At 43.1% G+C, this 23497-nt stretch overlaps 1 protein-coding gene across 1 annotated transcript; it reads left to right on the forward strand.

Moving 5' to 3' along the window:
- Positions 1–268: 268 nt before the first annotated feature.
- NEFM (neurofilament medium chain) lies at positions 269–12506 on the forward strand. The gene is made up of 3 exons (XM_035139909.3): positions 269–1385; positions 6902–7026; positions 10350–12506. The coding sequence occupies exons 1-3, from the start codon at positions 315–317 to the stop codon at positions 11926–11928; spliced, it is 2775 nt and encodes a 924-aa protein (XP_034995800.3). The 5' UTR covers positions 269–314; the 3' UTR covers positions 11929–12506.
- The last annotated feature ends 10991 nt before the right edge of the window (positions 12507–23497 follow it).

The raw sequence follows: 23497 nt of genomic DNA on the forward strand, positions 1-23497 counted from the left end.
AACGTTCAAATTCCGTTCAGAAGGCGCGAAGTGGGGTGTGGAGGGGGGAAGTAGCTAAGGAAGGAAGGAGTTCGTGAAAGGACAGTCTGGCATTCGGGTGCCTCTTTCCAGGGGAGAATCTGAAGAAAAGGGTGTGGTTTACTCTCAAAGGGCGGGGCTTCCGTCCCTTGGCCCCGCCTCTCCTCGCTACCTCATACCGGCCAGCATGTCCCCTTTCCAGACAACGTGCGTCTCCCGTATATAAGGCGCTGGCTTCTGCAGAGTCCCCGCTGCCGTGAACTCAGCGCCAAGCGCCTCTCCCCAAGTCTTCCAAGATGAGCTACACGCTGGAGCCTCTAAGCAACCCGTCTTACCGGCGGGTGGCCGACAGCCGGACCACCTTCAGCCGGGCCAGCATGTCGCCTTCGAGCGGCTTCAGGTCCCAGTCATGGTCGCGGAGCTCCCCCAGCACCGTCTCTTCGTCCTACAAGCGCAACCTGGGCGCGGCGCGGGCTTCCTACGGCTCGACGGTGCTGAGCTCTTCCGAGAGCCTGGAGCTGAGCCAGTCGTCGCTCTTCAACGGCGGCGGCGGAGGCAGCGGCGAGCTGAAGCTGAGCCGCTCCAACGAGAAGGAGCAGCTGCAGGGCCTCAACGACCGCTTCGCCGGCTACATTGAGAAAGTGCACTCGTTGGAGCAGCAGAACAAGGAGCTGGAGAACGAGATCGCGGCGCTGCGGCAGAAGCAGGCGGGCCGCTCGCAGCTGGGCGACGCCTTCGAGCAGGAGCTGCGGGAGTTGCGCTGCGCTCTCGAGCAAGTCAACCACGAGAAGGCGGCGCTGCAGCTCGACTCGGATCACCTGGAGGAGGACATCCAGCGCCTCAAGGAACGCTTCGAGGACGAGGCGCGCCTCCGGGACGACACCGAGGCCATCATCCGCGCTCTGCGCAAGGACATCGAGGAGTCGTCCATGGTCAAGGTCGAGCTGGACAAGAAGGTGCAGTCCTTGCAGGACGAAGTGGCTTTCCTCCGCGGCAACCACGAGGATGAGGTGGCCGACCTCCTAGCGCAGATCCAGGCCTCGCACGTCACCGTCGAGCGCAAGGACTACCTGAAGACAGACCTGTCGTCCGCCCTGAAGGAGATCCGCTCCCAGCTCGAGTGCCACTCCGACCAGAACATGGTCCAGGCTGAGGAGTGGTTCAAGTGCCGCTACGCCAAGCTCACCGAGGCCGCCGAGCAGAACAAGGAAGCCATCCGCTCGGCCAAGGAGGAGATCTCCGAGTACCGACGGCAGCTCCAGGCTAAGAGCATCGAGCTCGAATCAGTCCGCGGCACCAAGGAGTCCCTAGAGCGCCAACTCACCGACATCGAGGAGCGCCATAACCACGACCTCTCCACCTACCAGGTAGGCGCGGGGAGGGGGGTCTGGTGGTGGGCGTGGCTTGGGGGGGAGGACGCTCTCCACCTGCCATCTGCGGCTGCCTACATTTGTTTCCATGCAAAATCCAATTTTTTGGGGGGGCGGGGCGGTCAGGAGATGGTGCGCTTCAAGGGGCGGGGCAATCCCTCCACCCGTAAGCAGTTCTACCACGGCCCGCCCATTGCAGGATCCCTACTGTTACTTGAAGGAAGGGCACTTTCCAACGGAATCCCAACTGAATCAAAAACTGAACTTCAAAATAAGACTTGCTCAAAACTTAACTCCATTGGAATCGATAGGACTTAACTTCGGGGAAAGGCATTCAAACCGGCACCTTAATGTGGAAAAAAAATCCTCATTACTCTTTCAGAAATGTGCCCCAAAACGTGTTTTTTTCCCCTGGTGCCATTGAAAGTGAAAAGGGGAGTCTTAACATTTGTGCCACACCACACCCTCAAAATGAATTAGATTTCAGAGAGTGGGGGATCCATGGACGTAGCCAGGATTTATGTTAGGGGGCAAGCTTCATGTTAGGGAGCAGAACCTCAGTTAGTTAAATATATTATTGTTTTACTTGCTCTAGGGGAGCACTGTCCCCCTTGACTACCCTCATGGGGGGGGTGCCAACTGACTCTATGCCAAATGAATGGAAGGGGTGGAGGATGAGCGATTCTCTGCCAGGAAATGTGCTTCAGTTTCTTGTCTTTTTCCAAGGGGGGGGGGGCATAGCTCAGTGACAGAGCTTCACCTTTGCCTCATGTTCTGTCTCCAAGGCATCTCCTTATTTCAAACCCTGGAGTGTCACCCCTAGACAATGCTAAGGAGGGTGAATCCAGTGGTCTGACTCAGCATAAGGCAGCTTCCTATGTACTTCAGTCCTAAGGGATACTTTGATTGCATTGGTGAGTGTGTGTTAGTTGGAATGGGGCAATGATGCTACAAAATACATAATGAAAATATTTATTTTGGTTTTGGTTTTTTAAAGTGGATAATAAGTGTTTTTTCTTGCCAGCAAAGTGCAGCTCCGAGGAGAGGAAGGGGGGGAGCCACCCCACAACTTGGGCTAAGCTCCACTCCTCTAAAGGGCAGAGCAGAGATGGGAAAGATTCTGCCTGCCTAGTCCCATACAAAATGCAGCTCCGCAAAGGAGAAAGGAGGGGTCCTACTTGCTTCCATGCAGGATGGAATCATCCACTTCCAAACAGCTCTCTGGTAAAAAATAAAATAAAGCGTTTTCTGGGAGTGTAGGAAAGTATCGAGCCCTAAGACAAGACTGACTTTGGAATGAAGGATGATAAACTTAGCCTGAAAGAAGTGCCACTTTGGAAGTTCTTGTGATAGCTCTGGAACTCCATTCACCAATCATAAGCCTCTCTGATGCAGAACATCCCATAACTGATGGACTGCAGAACTAGCACAGGAAGAATTGAAAAAAATATGCATATGCTGCTTCCCAAAGTTGTTAGTAGTAACAATAAAAATGAATATGTTGTGGCAATGCAGTTTAAAAATTGATCCTTTGATGACTACCCGAGCTGCAAAGCATGACCTTTACAGTAGTTCTTTCTGATCCAGTGATACTGGATATAATTTAATGTTCCAGAGAATAGTAACTGACTCAAAGCAGCACCAACGTCATGGGGAAAATTGCTATCCAGAACTGCTGGCTGTTATTCTTACAGTATTAGCATTTCTGAAAATTTAAATATAATGCAACTCACATTAAAGTGTGTATGAAGAAATCAATAAAGAATAGGAAATCCGATCAACAGCTTTGTGTAAAATGAAACCAGGCACATATAATTTCTGCAACAGAAAACCAATGCATTTGAAATAATATTTTATTGGTATTTATTTTTTATTAATAATCATTATTTGACAAAGAACCTTTTCTCATAGCATGGTGAATCTGTGGGAATCAGGATGGACTTTCGCAGGATGATTCATCATAAAATTTAGAAAAAGCTCACACAGCAGTGGGGTGCTGTGTTTTGTATGCCGATAATTAAAGGTTATATTTGCTGCAAAATGCAAGTACCACTGCAGCCACCATCCTGCATCAGTGTCTACTGAACTTCAGCAATGCAGAAGCTAAAAGTGCTGAGCAGATTTTCTGATAGAGCTGTTCAGTGCAAAAGGCAAATCCCCAAAGTGCCTGCTTTGGGATGGGAAGATGGATTCTGAGCTAGAATTCTATAGACTGTATGCGAACACAATTTCATTACCCCCACCTGGGCAAATCACAAAGCTTTAAGTGGCTTTGGCTAACATGATTGCAGTGAGGACCTGTGCTTGCATTGAATTAACTGCCAGGAGGTGACTATGGATAAAAATAAGATGAGCCAGACAACAAAAAAGCAATCTCAGAGATGGATCCCTCTGCCAAGTGCACCCCAAACTTCTGCAATGCAGAACTTGCTGGCACCAGGGAAGTCATAAAACCACCCTTCCAGTGCAAGAGGCAGCCCTCAAAGATTTCCACTGATAAAGGAACTTGCGCACTGCAGAATGACGTTGGACAGAGCATCTGAAAAATACTTGAATCCCTCTAAAATAAATATTAGTTAGGGGGGAAGCAAATCAATAGACCAAGTAAGCCCTATTTTTTATGGTGCGAAATGAGGCAATGCAGGATTGCATAATGTGATCAAAGTCCAGACATGAAAGAGAGCTTGTACTGCCTTCTACCTCAGCCTACTTCTAATGCCCCACAAATAGCAAAAGCTCTAGTGACTTATGCATTTAATTGCAATGTGCTTTTTGTTCAGTATGGGATTCAGATACATAAATAACATAGCAAAAATATATCTTGCAGTGCAAACTTGAAACCAACATTGAATTTGATGAGACCACTCAAGGGTATTATCTCAAGACAACAGAGAGGCTTTTGTTTCCAGATATTTAACCATTTATCCACCAAATACTTATGGAAAATGTTTTCGAAAATATGACCTTAGGCTCCATGAAAAAAATAATGCTTTCTATGCGACAAAACTGCACTGAACTCCATGGGATTTCATTCTAATGTAATTGTTTGGATGGAAACAGCCATTGCCACCCATGCCTGAGTCAAAGGCACCCTTCTCCACCCATACTAGGGAGGGGGTTGCATGAGGTTCTCCCCTCCCCAGCTGCAGCCCCTGAGGGCACACCCTGAAAAACTGCTTCAGACCCCTAGAAGTGACTTTGTAGGAGGGCTGCAGGAACTTCCACCACAAGGGGAATAGAACATTCTTTCACATAGAACATTTTTTCACATCAGCAACCTTACCTTACTGCTTGCTAAAGTCAATGGGCTTAGAAGTGAGCTAGTGGTGTGCAGTTTTAGTCTTAAGAGACAAATACTGGCAACATTTCCCATCAATTTTCCTATAGATATTACTTTTTAAGTAGAGTAGTATCTAGTGCAATCGACTCACGTAAGCGTTTTGCATCAGATTGCAGCAGATCTAGTTAACTCAATGGATTTAGACTCTGAGCTTTTAAATCAGTTGCATAGTTAGACTAAAGTAAATTACTATATTTTGCTGCTGGCCTCAAATATTGGAGCTGAGCCCAAATTTCTCAAATGATTTTTTAATTGAGAAAACTTTTGAGAGTTACTTTTTCTCATTCTTCACTAGAAATAGATCACTTTACATAATTTTCTCCACCATTTAATTTACTTATTTATTGCCCTAAACTTAATAAATAAACTCTGCTAATGGTGAGCCCCAACTCTAATAAATTGTTGCAATCTTTTCTTCTTCCTCTAGAGAAATTGAGAGAACTGGCCATTTCTCTTTCCACAAATAAAGTGAAGAATTTTAAGTTGCCCTTTCTACACAACCTTAACAAATACACAATTTTACCTAAACTTTTAAATAATTATATTGTTCTGTTTAACAAAGGTGTGGATAGTAAAGAACACTAGAGTTAGTGCTAGGCTGCAATGTTCCTAGCACTAACTTTGGAGCTAATTTCCATAATTCAGAAGTTGCATTTTGAAGCACAAGGATTACAGGTGAAACTCTGTAGATATCTTTTGCGGGAACTACAGCAATTTGGGAAATTAATTTTTTCTTCTCAAAGGTCAGTGTGATTCACAGCTTGGTCAAGCAAAATTGTTGTTGTTTAGTCGTTTAGTCGTGTCTGACTCTTCATGACCCCATGGACCATAGCACACCAGGCACTCCTGTCTTCCACTGCCTCCCACAGTTTGGTCAAACTCATGTTCGTAGCTTCGAGAACACCATCCAACCATCTTGTCCTCTGTTGTCCCCTTCTCCTTCTGCCCTCCATCTTTCCCAACATCAGGGTTTTTTCCAGGGAGTCTTCTCTTCTCATGAGGTGGCCAAAGTATTGGAGCCTCAGCTTCAGGATCTGTCCTTCCAGTGAGCACTCCAGTAAACAAAATAGAGAAATACACATTGATGAAGTCCAATTTCCAAAACTGGCTTACATTTAAGTATATTGTCTTAACCGGGTTACAGTTTTTACCTAGTAATTTTAAGAGGCAATCTTAAATAAATGATAACAATAGCAAACTGAGATATTGATGTTGTGTAGAATCTTTTTTGGTGTCCTTCATGACTTTGCTCCAGATTTCTCTCTTAGAAGTTACCGTAATCCAAAACAGAATTTCTCAGAGCATAGATATTTCTAGTTTTGATTATTTTAGTCTATAGGAATGGTTGATATGGAGACTGAGGGGGAGAATCTTCATCAACTTTTCAGTAATCCCATAAAGTTCAGTAATCCCATTAGGTTCCTCTCAATATTTCACACAAGAATAGCAATTTACTACCACCCTTCCCAGACCAGTGGTTCCTGGGACTTAGTTTCCTGGGGGCTCACAACCTATGAGCTTTTTATTGCTGTAAGAAAAGAGATCTTTAGGTCATTGGATCACATCTAGTATTGGCTGGTCAAGTTGAGGAGATGGAGACCCTCGCAACCCATTTCTTCAGGGGTTGAGGAGCCCAATTCAATCTTCGCTTATCCCATCTCTCACAGTTCAATCACTCTTCCATCCAAATCCTCCTCACAAACATTTCCAAACACAGTCACTGAGATCATTTGCAGGAACAGCCTGTTAGTCATCCCCCATGTTGACAAGGCTCATCTAACAAGAAATAAGACCTTTAGCATCACTAGCCCAGTCCTGTGGAATGATCTGGCAATAGAGATCTAGCAGGCACCTTCTGTTTTAACCTTTAACTGCATGTTGAAAACTTTTGTATGCTCTTCAGGTGTATGCTGGTAATTAAGAAAATACTCTTCTGTAACAGTTGATCTCTCTCTCTCTCTCTCTCTCTCTCTCTCTCTCACACACACACACACACACACACACACACTGTATGGCTTTATGTATTATTTTTGTGAACTGCTCTAATATTTCTTTCTGAATAACAGTAGATATATAGTTTAATAAATAAATAAAATGCTTTTATTCACCACTGCACTCCTATTTACATTTTGCTTGTAACTATTCTAAAGAACTGCCTGTGTCTTGGTTGCAGGATACGATTCAACAACTGGAAAATGAATTGAGAGGCACAAAATGGGAGATGGCTCGTCATTTGAGGGAATACCAGGATCTCCTCAATGTCAAGATGGCTCTTGATATTGAAATTGCTGCATACAGGTATAGTGAACAGAATGCCGACGTGGCTGATTTAGGAATTGCACTGCAGATGTTTTTGGTTCCAGTAGCAGCAGCAGCAACAACAACAAAACAACCCCACAGGGCTAATCTTTGAATCCCACAAGGCATTGTTGACAAATAAGCAAGGCACTTTGCCAGATTCTTAGCACAATTTGAAACCTGGGCAATAACATTCAGCAGAAAAGACATTAGCAGGGTAACATACCAAAGATTAGTAGACACATTGATAGGGAAATTCATGGTGATTATTATGGTTAGTAATGGTGGTGGTAATAAATAAATAAACCACTTAATGCCAAAATAGACTTCTATGTGATTTAAGAAGCATAAAAACCAATTACACAAATGTTAACATATAAACATAAATAATTAAAACATGCAATGAAAGAATTCCTATTTAAACAACATAGCAATTAAAACAGAAGAACGTCCTTGACTTGTAAATGTGAAATGAAGAGAAGATTCTATCAGGCAGACTTTTGTACTTGTTTCCATCTTTTAGACTTTATTTGTTTGTTTGAATTATTTTGGCACACACACCTTCCCCTTCCCTAGCAATTCTCCAGCCTGAATCATTAAACATTTACCATTTAGCTTCTTGTGCTAAAGAGTATCATTGTCTGGTCATCAGTAATGTTTAGGGTTGTGATTCAAGACTGCATCTGGAAACAGACTTGCTTGATACCTGTTGGATCAGTTTCCAATTAAATATGCTTAGGAGTCAATCTGAGGATCAGAGTAGCGTGCCACACTTAGTAGTGTGGCATTTTTGTAACATTTATGTGCTTAATCAAGGTAGTTGTCTTGGCAGTTTACAGTAAATATGAAAATCATAGAACAATTTCTAAAATCCACAGCAAAGTAAAAACTAGCAGTAGAGATTTAAACTATGAAAAACACTTAGACCACTTCTTTTAAAAAAACAAAACCTGGGAGTCAAAGGTCTTCACCTGGTGCCAATAAGACTATGGCATCGGTGCTGGACACACCTTTTGGGGGAGAATATTCCATAACTGGGGTGCTGCCTTGGAAGTGAGGGGTTATTTATCATTTTCTTCTTCAGCATTTCCCCCCTTAAAATTTACAATCAATAATACAAACAAGAAAGTGAAATTAGGCTGAAAATGCAAAGCTTTCTCTATCCATTATAATTTTCCATTTAATTTCTAATTTCTTAATACACCATCATATTTGCATTGCTTTTGTAACATGGCAAAGAGAGAGATAAGTTAAGCTTATGAAATACTCCAAAAGGACATGCTAAAGTACAAATCTTTTTCAGTGGGAGATGAGCAGACTAGAAATGACTACTAATAAAATTATTGCCAGGACAGTGTTGGCCCAGTTGGTAGACTATGGAAATGTCATCCAACCAATCAATGACAACTTCCTGCCTTTCTCATCCAAATTCTACTTCCTGAAGTGGTTGCCTAACCATCATGAGATGACTTGGCCCGCATATATTGTTTCACACATTTACCAATAAACAAAATTAGGAACATAGGAAACTGCTTTATGTTCAAAGCAATGGTTTGAACAAAGCCCAGAATTGTCTGCCCAGCCATAATAGTATTTCTCACCCAGAGCACTGCATAGTTTTGGAAGCAGCATTGTCTGCTATGTTCATAAGGACATAGAAAGCTGTCAGACCATCAGACCATCTAACTCAGTCTACACTGTCTACACTGACTGGCAGAGGCTCTCTGGGGTTTCAGGTGGGGTCCTCTCCCAGCCCTACCTGGAGATTGAACCTGGGACCTTCTGCATACAATGTAGATCAGGCATCCACAGACTTCGGCCCTCCAGATGTTTTGGACTACAACTCCCATCTTCCCCAACCACTGGCCCTGTTAGCTAGGGATCATGGGAGTTGTAGGCCAAAACATCTGGAGGGCCGCAGCTTGTGGGTGCCTGATGTAGATGTTCTACCACTGAGCTATGTTCCTTCTCCAGAGGGGAAGATTTTAATATTTAATATTAATATTTAATATTGATATGCAAAAATGCTAAATATTGAAACAACACAATTTAGATTGATGGAGTATAGTTCTTCTATATTTGCCCATATCTCTTACAAATATTTTATTGCTGTGTGGATTCCTGGATTTAAATAATGCTAAGGAAAAAAACAATACTTTCGAACAAAGTAAATATTAGTCCTGAGATTTAAACACTTACTTGAATTTTTGCTGTTGTTGTTTTTCCTTTGTTTCACTGTCCAGGAACGTGTGTGTGTGTGTGTGCGTGCTAATTGTCCACAGGACAGAAAGCAGCTATCTAAAGGCAGTATTAATTCACTCTTAGGTTATATACTGAAAAATATATATAAAAGCTAAACTTTAAGTACTCACTCAATGAAATCAATGAAATATGAAAGTTAAGCCCATGGTTAAATTTTCCCCCTTTGAAGTAAATATAGAGAATTTATAATCTTATATACAATGGCCCTTTAAAAAGCAACACAAATATTTATCTCTCCGTAGGCAATCATAGAATTTTAGTAAGAGGGCACTATTTGTGGACAATGCTCTACAAGTTATGCATAGCTAGAAAAATGTCCATCTAATGATGGGATGTGTATGAAGAAGCTTAGCTGATTATTGTTCACATTGATTCTTGATGCTTTCCTTCCAAATTTGCTAGTCTTGTCCCTTAGTTGCTAGGCAGGCAATTGGTCTGAGAGGAGAGAGTATTGGTGTGGTAGTTGATGATGGTACAAATGCATTGATAGGCCCCTAAAGCAGGTCCAATATGAAAGGGGCATTTTCTCCTAAATGAAAGTCTGCAACTTCCCCCAAACACAATGTATTTTCCCCCCATTCCTCTAGGTCAGGGTTCGGGGAAACTGTGGGTCTCCAGATGTTTCTGAACTACAACCCCCATCAGCTCCAGTCATAGCTGCCAAGTTTTCCCTTTTCTCGCGAGGAAGCCTATTTAGCATAAGGGAAAATCCCTTTAAAAAAGGGATAACTTGGCAGCTATGGCTCCAGTAAGCATAGCCAATGGCCAAGGATGATGGGAGCTGTAGTTCAATACCATTTGAGGACCACAGGTTCCCCAACCCTTATCTAGGTTTTCTGTTGGTACCTTTTCCATTTATGTCAGCAATTTAGTTCAGAAGGAGAAGATGGGCTGACAGGTTTGCAGGGTATGGGATGCTATTTGAGAGTTTAACAAACTAGAAGCAACTTCCAGTTACTCAAAATAGCTTTTTAAATCTATCATAAGTGGTGCTTGTTCATTCAAAAATTCATCTTGAAATGTTAGAGATGGATGTTAATTACTCCCTCTTCTTTCCCTAGGAAACTTCTTGAGGGTGAAGAAACAAGATTCAGTGCCTTCTCTGGAAGCATCACTGGTCCAACATTTACACATAGGCAACCTTCAGTAACAATATCATCTTCCAAAATACAAAAATCCAAAGTCGAACCTCCAAAGCTAAAGGTCCAGCACAAATTTGTAGAAGAAATTATTGAAGAGACAAAAGTTGAGGATGAAAAGTCTGAACTGGATGAGGCCCTTGCAGCTATGGCTGCAGAACTGGCTGCTGGAACAGCACCGGAAGAACAGGAAGAGGAGGAGGAAGCTGTAGAGGAAGAAATTATAGCCAAGAAAGAGGCCAGAGTTGAAGCAGCAGCTCCAGAAGCTGAGGAAGAAGAAGAAGAAGGAGAAGAGGAGGGTGAGGAGGAAGGAGGTGAGGAAGATGAAGGTGCAAAGTCTGATGAGGCGGAAGAAGGAGGCTCTGAAAAAGAAGAAGAAAAGAGTGAAAAGGAAGAGGGTGAGGAAGAAGAGGAGGAGGAAGCAGGGGAGGGAGAAGCTGGAGCTGAAAGCAAGGAAGAAAAAGAAGCAGAGGAAGAAGGTGAAGAGGTGGAAGAAACCATTGCACCACAGAAAGTAGAAAAGACCAAAGCATCTCCACCTAAATCTCCTGCAGCAGAAGAAGCAGAGGATGATAAAGAAGCTGAAAGTGAAGAGCAAAAGGAGGAGGAAGGTGAAGAAGAGGAGAAGTCCACCTCCCCAGCAAAGGCAGGTTCTCCTGAGAAAGCAGGGACACCAGAGAAAGCATCTCCAGAGAAAGCTGGGACACCTGAGAAAGGGTCTCCTGAAAAACCAGCAACTCCAGAGAAAGCAGGGACTCCGGAGAAAGGGTCTCCTGAAAAACCAGCAACTCCAGAGAAAGCAGGGACTCCAGAGAAAGCATCTCCTGAAAAACCAGCAACTCCAGAGAAAGCAGGGACTCCAGAGAAAGCAACATCTCCAGAAAAAGCAGGGACTCCAGAAAAAGCAACCTCTCCAGAAAAAGCAGGGACTCCGGAGAAAGCAGCCTCTCCAGAAAAAGCAGGGACTCCGGAGAAAGCAGCCTCTCCAGAAAAAGCTGGGACTCCAGAAAAAGCTGGGACCCCTGTGAAGGAAGTGGAAGAGACCATCTCAGTCACTAAGGCAGCAAAAGTTGGTACAGAGAAAGATTCCAAAGAAGAGAAGACAGAAACAAGTGTAAAAGCATCCAAAGAGTCCACCAAAGAAGACATAGCAGTGAATGGAGAGGTCGAAGAGAAGGGTGAAGAAAAAGAAGACTCCAAGGCAAAACAAGTAGAGGAGGAAGACAAAGGGGTGGTGACCAATGGCCTAGACATAAGCCCCTCTGAGGAAGAGGAGAAGAAAGGGAAGAGTGAAGAGAAAGTCATGGTAACCAAAAAAGTTGAGAAAATCACTAGTGAAGGGGATGACGGGACGACCACATACATCACAAAGTCTGTGACTGTCACCAAGAAGACAGAAGAGCATGAGGAGACAGTTGCAGAGAAGTTGGTGTCCACTAAGAAGGTAGAGAAGGTCACTTCTTCACATGCCGTATTGAAAGAAGTTAAGGAGAGTGACTAAAATAATCATTTTCTCCCCCTTCTTGGGTTGGTGCAAAAGGTTAAGCCATATGACAGCTGCAAAATGCATGTAAGTGATGGCTTCGAAGCAGAACGGGTTCTCTCGTGGAGTATCCAGATCCACTCTTTCATTTCTGATTTTATTTTTGTGCAATACCCAGGGATATCAGGGGGAATGCATGCAAGCCCAATGTGCTCCCTCTGCAGAAATTAGAGAATTTTTTTTAAAAAAATGCATGAGCTGTTATTCTTACAGAAGAAGTTGCTGAATTTCCTAAGCTGCTGATGGGACGGTTCTGAGGAACGTCTTAAGATGTATTATGCAAAGAATCAACTGAGCCAAATACAAACAAACAATAACAAACGAATGAATGAATGAGTAATAACAATAATATTAATCATACCCAGAACTCTCCTGGCCTTAAGCTATTTAGTCATTATGTTTACCTCACTAGTGCAATTAAGATGGACTTTTGTTCATGGGAGAACCTACCTTGACATGCACAGTATGCAACCTTTTGTTGTTTGATGTAAAGCAGTCACAGCAATTTGTGCTCAATAAAGGTCATATTGGAAATGTGCCTGGCTTTGCCTGGATTTCTCATATAGTTCCAAGGTTTTATAAATTATTCAGTCCTTGCAGCAAACTAGGAACATGCTTCTAGGAAGGTAAATGCTGGGCTGCATTAAAATCTAATCAGCATTATTGCTTGTAGCCATAGGCTATTGCGAATATAGTAAAATGCCCACTAGCACAGACATAAACCAAGATAAATATGCACTCTATTTAAAATGCAATCAAAATTACATTAAACCTTGCATGCTCAAACTAATGAGTCAGCTTTACAAACCACAGGCATTTGGTTCAAGATCCTCATTTGGATTGCCTTTGTTGCAGCTGCAAACAGTGCAAGTTGATAGGAGATCAAGTAAATGACTTTATTCTGCATTGATCACCCAGTACAATGTGACACAGGATAAGGTAACAATTCCTGTGCTGTTTTCCAACTTCCATTTCTGACCCTTTGATTCCAGAAAGTATTGAGTTTCATACAACCATATCATGGTGACCTCTGGTGTTAGACCTGCAAGGGCACACTCAGTCCAATTATCACATGATTCCCACTGGGCACACATGACTGAGCCAGCTCAGAATCTGTAATTCAGAAGGAATGGAACGAAGTCAACAATGAAATATAGACCACATAATACAAGCTTTGAACACAATTCCTAAGGACTATGAATCAGTGATGAGTTTCCTGGTTTTACCTTCTATGAGAGGAGTCCATGAAGGCCAAGGGGGATTTCATAACAGTCCTTTGTCTGCTAATGTTGGCTGGTATCCAGATAAGCTTAAGAGCTTGTTTCTGTGAGTATTCCCTGTTGATTTCAATGGAATTTCCTTTCCAGGGAAATGTGCTTAGAATTGCAGCCCTGGACAGCTCCTGATCTCAATTTTGACATCAATGGTATAAAAGTTAACTGTTAGTTCTACTCCAGTGGTTTTAAACTTCTTCATAAAGGGAAATCATTCTAACGTGACTTGTCTCCTAAAGAACTCTATATTTTATAGGGAATTTTAGGTAAAGCTGTGTGCAACTGGCCTCTCAAAATTCTCCATCCTATTTGCAGCAGTTCTCTAGGGCAAGGGTCAGAAAAAAATTTCAGCAGGGGGCTGGTCCACTGTCCCTCAGACCTTGTGGGGGGCTAGACTATATTTGGGGGGGGAGTATGAATGAATTCCTATGCCCCACAAATAACCCAGAGATGCATCTTAAATAAAAGACACATTCTACTCATGTAAAAACACACTGATTCCTGGACTGTCCCCGATTGGGCCTTAGTTTGCCTACCCATGCTTCAGCCTGAGTTTTTCTCCATCACTCACTACTTGACATTTTAAATGGAGATAATAAGGACCCTCAAACATTCTGCAGGCAAATAATGAGATCTACCACTGGGAAGAATCATAGCTCAGTTATACTGTACAGCAACTGCTTTTCAACCATGCATGTAGAAGGCCCCAGGTTTAGTCCCTGTTGTCCCCAGTTAGGGCTGGGAAAAATGCTTGTGTGGACTCCTGGAAAGCTTCTGCCAGCCAGAGTAGGCAATACTGAGCCAGATGGAGCAATTGTCTGTTTTTATGGACCCTGCCCAAAGTTAGGTTACAATCCTATGCATGTTTACCCAGAGCAAAGACAGTGGGAATTGCTTCTCAGCAAACATGCCAACTAAGTTCTACTCAGAATAGACCCATTGAAATGAGTGCACCTGTTAGTCATGTATTTTTACTTCAGTGGGTCAACTCTGAGCAGTATTAGCATGTGATACAACACATAAGATTGTGCTCTGCAAGTAGATCCCTAACTCAGGCTGGGAGTAAAGCTGCAGCCCAAGGCTGAAGAGGTTCTAGAACAGAGGTTGGCAGATTTCAGGACTGCTTGGTGTCCATTGATCACAGTCAGAAGCAAAACGATGCCTCAGAGTATGGAGCCAGTTACTGATAGGAGCCCATAAGTCATTCACTGATTAACCTGCATATATCCACAAACATAAACACAAATCACATCTAATACAAAACTTGAAAACAGACCACCCATGCTGCGCAAACTTGGTCAATCAATTAATATTGATATTTTACAGGTGAGGAATAGTGAAGTTGAGGGATAAGCATAATATTTTGATTTTTTTTTAATAAAAAAGATTAATTGTACACTATTGACAATTATAAATCCTTGCTGACCTACTACACATCTTTTTCAGTAGATTCTGATCTAAGTTGTGCCTCCCCTCCTCATACATTTATTGGAATCAAAAGGCTGCTGAGCACCTGAAGACAAGATACATACCCCTTATGGAGTAGATGGTTCTGCAAAAGAAACTACCAAACTCTACACTATTAGGCAGTCAGTTATCTCAATTTAAAGAGGGAATAAATAAACGTAAAACCACATCATCCCAATTTGCTCTCTGTCTGCAGGCAATTCAATGCCCCAAACTCTAGTTCTGAATGCAAAAACAGCCACTCTCTGGGTTACATTTCTACCTCCATTAAGAAGACCTGTCATTTCATTGTGCAACTTCAATACAGTGAAGGGTCTCTTTTGCACTCACTCTTGATCTTGCTCTCATTAAGGCTATACCTGTGGAGGAGACAGTGCATACTGGACCTGCCCCTGATATTGCCTGTCTGCCCCATACATCTGTATGCCCAGTGAACTTTGGTAACAGCTGCTTGTGTGCATACAGCTGTACAGATAACACCTAACACACAGCTGGTAAGGAAGGCAGGGGGGCTGGTTGGTGAAGAAAGGGCCTTCAGACATGGTCCTCCTCCCCTGCTATGCATTTGGTCTATGCATGGAAGTAAACATGAATGTGTGTGTGCGCATGTGTGTCCTTCTCTCCTACTCATACATACAAGCACAAAGGGCTAAATTGCTAAGAGCCCCAAGTTACCCAGTTAGCTTTGCGGCTGGGCAGGATTCGTACCAACTGCCAGGGACTCTATGGTATAAGTCTTCTACTCAAGCCAGTGGTCTCCAACTATATAGCTGGATGTCAAGTCCCATCAGCCTCAGGCAGCATGCCCAGTGGTCAGGGATGATGAGAGCTGGAGACTTCTGGAAGACAACGTTAACCATTCCCGATCTAGCCATTACACTATGCTGGATCTTGGTTATCAAGATCTGTCATTGAATTCCAGGGAACAAGGTCTTGCATATTCTACTGCATGTGGAGACCCTCCCTTTCCACCCATGGGTCAAAGCTGTATTTCCAGCATCCTTTTGCAGATTCAGCATTAGTACTTTTTTTTTATCTACAGCTGAAATGTGTGTGTGAATGTGCGGAACAAGCCAATTTGAGTGTTTCCCCTAAATACATTTATGCATCTAAAATGCCCAGTGGAGTTGCCATTTCAAAATATTTATAAATAGGAGAGTTTAATTCCGATGAATATTTCATTTTGCCATGAGGTTTCAGCTGCTGACATATAACATCATACAGAGATGTGCAAGCATTTTGATTCTGTTTAATTGTGGGGGATAATTTAGAGCAGATGCATAGATATAGATCAGATCTAGCGGTGGAGGGTGGTCCTTTGAGGCTAGTTTTGCCCTCAGCCAACCCCTACCTACCTGTCTTTTTACTTTCAACCAGTTATGGGGTGGCTCTTGCTGTCAGTGTTGCCCTTGTGGAACTCAGCAGGGATGAGGATGGGGACAAAACTAGAAGGAGACATGCTCTGCCTGTCATTGTCTCTGACGCTACCTGCTGTTGGGCTCCCTGCCTTCCATCCCGTCAGTCCCAATGGACACCAGCCATCACTGAGATAGAGATGAAGACATCATGCCATGACTACCCAAAGAGCTTTGACATTTCACAACCAGAAAAAGATGTCAATTGTTACACTAGAGAGCCACTTTGTTTCAACAGAATTTATCATTTTGCGGGAATTTTCCTGCAAGGCCACTTAGTCCAAGGTTATACACACCTTTAACTGTGCCCTGTCGTCCCCCACAAAGTATTCCTTAGTATTTGAACTGTCTGGGGATGAAGGCAGTGCCTGGATATAATAAAAAAATCAGTCATGGAATATGATTTAATGCAAAGGCTCGGCCTCAACGGGCGTGAAGTAATTCTACAAATAAGGGCATCGTTACACATGAGCAGAGTGCATTGCTTTCTGTTGCCCTGGAAAAACTAGTCTGCCTCCAGAAAATATCTTCACAGTTTGGAAAACCTACTAAAGGTGTCCTCGTTGGGTAAAATGATACCTATTTCTGCTCTGGCTGCAAGGCTCCAACAAAAACAAGCCCCCATTAATTCAGCTGGAGTTACTTTGTCTGTCTCTGTATCTCTGTCTTTGCTGCGCAGGATGTAAAGCGCCAGCAAAAGTTGTCTCGGTTCTTTTCTTTTCTTCCCCCCTCTCCCTCACCTCCTCCGCCCTCCAATTTGCCTGGTACGCGGCTCTCCTTTACTGCAATGCGTCAAAGCGAAGCTCCGAGATTGAGCCACGAGACCGACAAAGTGACTGTTCCTAGCAAAACCAGCAGGGACGTCCCACGGAGACGCAGGTTTGCGAAAGGAGCGGCGGCGGTGCTCTGTGGTTGCTGGATTTCCCTGAGCTTCGGAAAGTAAGCCCACCCCCCAATTGTCTGCTGGAGCGTAGTCTGTATTCATGAGCAGTTTAGGGTCTCTACCGCAGCCCTTCAGAACTCCAGTCATTTTTCCTTTAAGAAACAAAAACCCGACCGGCCAAGAACTCTCGCTCTTTCTAACACACTTTTATTGATTTACTTAACAGCCTGTCTAAACCAGTTTGTTGTTTTTTTTAAAGCTTTTAAGCGGTATGCAGCAAGATCCCATAAAAATTCAGTAAAACTGGATTAAAATGCAGGTATTTATTAATTGTTGTTGTTGTTTAGTCGTTTAGTCGTGTCCGACTCTTCGTGACCCCATGGACCATAGCACGCCAGGTCCATGGGGTCACGAAGAGTCGGACACGTTTATTAATAACAGGAGAGTCGGACACATTTATTAATAACAGGATGCAATTTTATGGGTCAGAGAAAGCCTTAACCAAAAGATGTGGGTTGCATCCAATGCTAGGTCCATTTGTTGTTGTTGTTGTTTAGTCGTGTCCGACTCTTCGTGACCCCATGGACCAGAGCACGCCAGGCACTCCTGTCTTGCACTGCCTCCCGCAGTTTGGTCAAACTCATGTTCGTAGCTTCGAGAACACTGCCCAAGCATCTCGTCCTCTGTCGTCCATTTAGAGTAGACCTAGTTAGATAGGCTACCATTATTGACCATGACTAACTTATGTCCATTAGAGTATGGGTCTACTCTAAGTAATCATTAATTGGATACAGCCCTGTGTTCTACAAGATGTTTGAAGCAAGTGATGGTGGAACAATGCCCCCCATATCCCTTTAGATCCCATGATCTTTACTTCCATTTGGAATAGTGATGACTTCATTGAACAATTCACAGAGATCTAGCAGCATATATAGTAAAAAAGCACCCAAGATACTGCAGGCAAAATATTGGAGATGTCATCCCTACTAGAATAGATGGGATGTGGAGCTGAGCTTAGCAGTTATGGCAAAATTAATGAATTCTGCAAGGGTTAAGAGGTGGGGAGAGAAAGCAAAACTTGAATAATTTTAATGCAAATTGGACACCATTAATTGATTTCTGTAGAATCAATTGTTTATATCCCAAGGCTCAGCTCTGTTTCTCAATTTTTTAAAGTTAATGTTAAGTTCAAAAATTAATGTGTTCTGTATTAATTTGTTTATAACCACCATCCTAAACATTACGTTATTCTTGGGATATTTATTGACTTAGGCTGCAGTCCTAACCCTACTTTCTAAACCCCTATATTTGTTGAAATTTGTTTCTCTTGTACCTTTACTGTTTCTTTAAAGCAGGCGTGTCCAAAGTCCGTTTGGGGGGCCTAATCTGGCCCACTGGTCGGTTTAATCCGGCCCCTGTGGCAGTTCATTTCCTGGGGTAAAATCCTAAAAAAAAACCTCAACAACTTCAACCCTTAAACCTTCACGGCCCTTCACTTCATCCAATTTGACCCTCTCTGAAAAAAAGTTTAGACACCACTGGTTCTAAACCAATTAAATACTAGTAACGAAAAAGAAAATGACCCCCAAAATATCTGAGCAGAATCGAGTGGGAAAGTTAGTTTGTCTGTTGCAGCAAAAATAACAGTGAGTCCTGCAGTACCTTAAAGATTAACAAATCTAAAATTTATGCATAAGCTTTCATGCATCTGATGAAGTAAACTTGACATCCACAAAAGCTTATGCCACCTCAGATTTATTTAAAGTGCCATAAAGTTGAAGTTTTTGAACAAAATGTGTTCCCATTAGATAATCAGAGGTTTTATTATAACACTCTCATTTCTTTCCCTGCTGTTTATTTGTACATTTCACCTTGACTTTTCCACTCACTTAAAGAAGAGCAGTTTTGCAGGCTTCCATTCCAAGCAGTCCATGGTCTTCCTGGCTGTAACACCAGCATCATTAGACGTTGATTTGTCTATGTCAATCACGCTTTACTCAGAATGAGGCAGTAACGCTAAGGAGGAAGAATTCTGCTCAGTGCTGAAGGTGAGGGATCATGCTTCTCCCACCCAACATGATAAATTAATTACCATAACAATTTCGTCCTATGCTAATGTACTGCATGGAGGAAAGTGTTTTTCAGATGTACAGCAGAATTCATATGTATGACTCACTCACACACAGTAAAGTCTAAAGTGGTACAGTCCAGCAGTACCTTAATCATAGGAAATGAATGAAAGATAATTCAGCTATAAGTGTCATAATTTGGTGCTAAAACATCCCTAAATTTAAAAGTTCAGCTTCAGGACTTCCGGTCTGCCGCGCCGGCAAAGAAGACGCAGGGACTGCGATCTCTGCAGTCCCTGGCATCGCGGGGGGGGGGGGATTCCGTGGGGCGCGCGGATTCCCCGAAAGAACCTCGGGAAGGTCGTCCCGAGGGCTCAAGGTCCGGCAGGCTCCGTTGGGCGATTCCTCTGCTGCCCGGAGACCCAGTAGAGTCTCCGAGAGCCAGCGGAGTGGAGTTGCGGGAGCCATTTTGGACGGCATCGTTACCTCCGACATAGCGAAGCCCCGAGTCTTCTACCGGGCAGCGGCAGATTCTCCCAAGAAAATAAAAGATTTTCAAAAAGTAAGTTAAATCTTCATTTGGACTTTTGGACTTTAAAATTAACAATCGGGAAAATTAGGAGAGATTCAAAAACGGGAGTCGATCTCTTCCTAATGGTCAATTAAGAGGCGCATTAAACATTCCAAAGCCGAAAAAGAGACTTTGTTTTTAGCACCCGAAAGAAACAAAGACTTTATACTCCATTACAAACCCCGGTGCCGATACCTTCTGAGGAACAGTAAGTGCACAAAGGGGGAAATTTATTTGACAGCTGTCAAAGCTGTCAAAATTGCTAAAAGACAAGGAAAATTCATAAAAATTCATTGAAAGTTCAATCGGCTGCAAGATTATATTAAAAGAGAAGTATCTGGAATTAAGAGATGTTCTATTGTTGGAAAACTAAAGACAATGGAAAGAACAGGCAAGATGGAGGAAAGCGTGAGTGAATGGAAATTTCCAGTGTACTCTGCCTCCTAATCTCCTGCCAGTCTGTGGTTAGAAGGAATGAAAACAATGTATTCACCAAGCTTCCAAGAGACAGTTTTGAACTATTTAGAGATTCTGAAGGACATTCATAGGACACTGCAACACTCCAGTCCAACATGTTTAGAGACTTTGGTTCAAGATCAGGACTTAGAGGATAATGTGGAAAGCCTATTTGAGAGCAAAGAACAAGAAGTGGATTCTGCAAAAACTGAGGTGGATTATAAAAAATGCGACTTGGAGGAAGAACAACAAGGACTTGAAAAGGAAAATGACAGCTGTCAAGAACAACAAAATGAATTAAAGACTCAAGAAAAGAAGGCTCCTGGAGGGACTAAAAATTGGGCATGGGCAATTGAGGGAAAGGAAAGGCAGAGGGGGGGGGGACAGAGGCCTGGATTTGGAAGTGGGAAAGAACAGGTGTGGGGTGAAAAATTTTAGTTAAAAAGTATTTTGGTGATTGATTAACGGTTTCTGAAATCTTGGCTCGTTAAAGGACTGCTGATCCAAGGGGGGGGAAAGACATCGGGAGGAGAAAGGAGAGTGAATAGATATAAAAATTTAGTTTTCTGGAGGGGAGTAGAAGAATGGCTTGGGAAACAATTTTTGGATTTGTAGCAACATGTTTGTGTTCAGATAAGTGTCTGGATGGAGGGCCGCCTTCCCCCCTCTCTTTGCTCAGAAGCACCTGGTGGCAGAAGGTGCTCTGGGGGGGGAGGAGGGGGGGAGGGAAGCCCAGACACAAAAATGGAACCTTTGAAGTGCTGCGCCTCGCAGGTTCCTCTTGTGGCAGGAGGGGACTGGGGGGGCAGCATGAAGAAGGAGGAGGAATAAGTCCATATTATAAGGATAAGATTTGGAATTGGAGTAGAAAATCCGCCACAATCAATTAGAGAAGTTAGGAAAACCAGGAAGAAGAGATTTGAGGAAGTCACAATTATAATGTGAAGAAATAAGAATTGGGAATTTTTAAATTTTTATTTGTTTTCTTTTGTTGTTGTTGTTGTTGTTTATATATATAGGTATTATGTTTATGTTTTGTTTAAGGCTTGTGTTAAAGGAGCAGCTGAGGGGAAACCAATCCCCAGAGCCCCTCCATCCCTGTCCTTTCAGTGGCAGGGAGGGGATGAGGGGGGAGGGGGGAGGGGGAGGTCAAACCCAGCCTTATACTGGACCCCTTTGATTCTCAACGGCCGCGGGTACTACTGGTGGCAGAAGTGGACTCGCGGGTGGAGGGTAATTGAGGGGACAGATTTTATATTGCATGATTTGTTTGTTTGTCTTGTTTGTATAAAAATCTAATAAAAATTATTTTAAAAAAATAAATAAATAAAAGTTCAGCTTCAAATTTGACCTCCTGGGGTTTAAACTGAGACTTAAAGGTAAAGGTAAAGGACCCCTGACAGTTCAGTCCAGTCGCGAACGACTCTGGGGTTGCGGCGCTCATCTCGCTTTTCTGGCCAAGGGAGCCGGCGTTTGTCTGCAGACAGTTTTTCCAGGTCATGTGGCCAGCATGACAAAGCTGCTTCTGGCGAACCAGAGCAGCGCACGGAAACGCTGTTTACCTTCCTGCCAGAGCGGTACCTATTTATCTACTTGCACTTTGATGTGCTCTTGAACTGCTAGGTTGGCAGGAGCTGGGACCGAACAACAGGAGCTCACCCCGTCACGGGGATTCAAACCTTCTGATCGGCAAGCCCAAGACTCAGTGGGTTACACCACAGCGCCACCTGCGTCTTAGTTAAGACCTAAAATGGTTTTTATTATTTATTTATTTATTTATTGGAAAATGAACAAGGAAACCTCTAAATTGGTGTCTTAATCACAGGCATAGCCAGGTGGGTGTGGGGGGAGCTGCCCCCAAAATCAAGTAAATAAATAGAAATAACTAAGTGCTCAACTGTGTTGCAGATAACTTGGTTCTTCCTCCCCAAATATAATGCCTGCCCGCTAAAATAAATCCTGACTATGCTCATGGTCTTAATATTCCAACAAAATGAGTGACTAGCCATGTGCAGAGTGCCTTTCTTTCAAATTCCTACTCTGAGTGCTTGCACACACATTAATAGACCCTCGGCATAAATCCAATCACCTATTTCAAAAGTTAACACAAGTGTGATTAATCTGTGGCTCCAGGAGTCGGGTTTCATGCAGCCTAGTTTCAAAAGTCCTGCAACAAGCAATTTAAACCTCTGGTGAGACAGACAGTGCAGTGCAGTGAAAGAGAGAGAGCCCACCCACAATTAATAAGGGAGCCCTCGTAGGTTGTCTGAGGGACTGTGGCTCTCACCAGCTATAAATAGCAACAACAGTTCCCTACATGTGGGTGAAGACACTGCTCTTCAGCTACTGGATTGGGACCTCTGGGCGGATCTGCAGTCAAATCCCAAGTGCATGATTGCCAGATAGCCGTGAACAGGGGACTCTAAGATGCCATATCCCCAAACTTGTGTGGTGGAAAGGGAAACAATAGAAACTTAACCTTGACTTCATCCTGTCACCGCACTCTGCATACCTGCAATAGGGCAGGATGTCTGCTAAGCTCTCTGGGGAGTGCACTCCGTTTTGAATTGGACTATGGACTTTTGTAACTTTCAAGGATTGTTGCCTGTCTGATTTTCATCACTGTATTTGTTGAACCTGAGCAAGACTATGATGTGAGTAAACCTTGTATTTTTCCTGTTTACTTAAACAGTCTGAGTAATTTCTTTGTTAAGAGGGAAACATAAAGAGGGAGAAGATGGTCCAAGCCTGCCTAAGCATCCTAGGATAGCACAATTGTGTAGAAAGTTATACAACCTTGACCCAAATAGCTTCTAAATATAAGCTATACACAGTGGTGATTTTTAACTCTGCTGAAATAGGTACTTGCATTCTCACACATGTGGAAAGAGAAAGGATAATTAATAAATAAAACATCCTCTCCCTCTCATTAAAATCTATCCAATAGGGTCCACTTACTGGATCACAACCTGAACCAAGGTGGGCTGCAACAGGAGAATGACCACCATACAAACATATGGTAAAACATTAAGAAATGGGTCCCCAAATGGATGCTTGGGTGAAAAGTGGGTCCTGGGTCTGAAAAGATTGGATATACCTGGTTTAATGTATCTTTATCAGACTACATCAAATTAACCCAAGTATTGGGCACTTTTGGCCCTCCAGATGCTGATGAATCACAGTTCCCATCATCCATGGCCATTGGCCACACTTCTTGGGGCTGATGGGAGTTGTAGTTAAGCAACATCTGGAGGGTCAAAGGTTCTCCATGCCTTGGCTACCACAAGACTAAGAAGGAGGTAATTATTGTTATATTTTGGGGGGGGGTAGTCTCCCCATAACCCTAAATTTAGTAAAGGGGTAGAATTTAGCTGATTTTTGGAGTATGAAAG

This window comes from Zootoca vivipara, chromosome 14 (assembly GCF_965207765.1).
Source record: "Zootoca vivipara chromosome 14, rZooViv2.hap1.1, whole genome shotgun sequence".
In the NCBI taxonomy this organism is placed as follows: domain Eukaryota; kingdom Metazoa; phylum Chordata; class Lepidosauria; order Squamata; family Lacertidae; genus Zootoca; species Zootoca vivipara.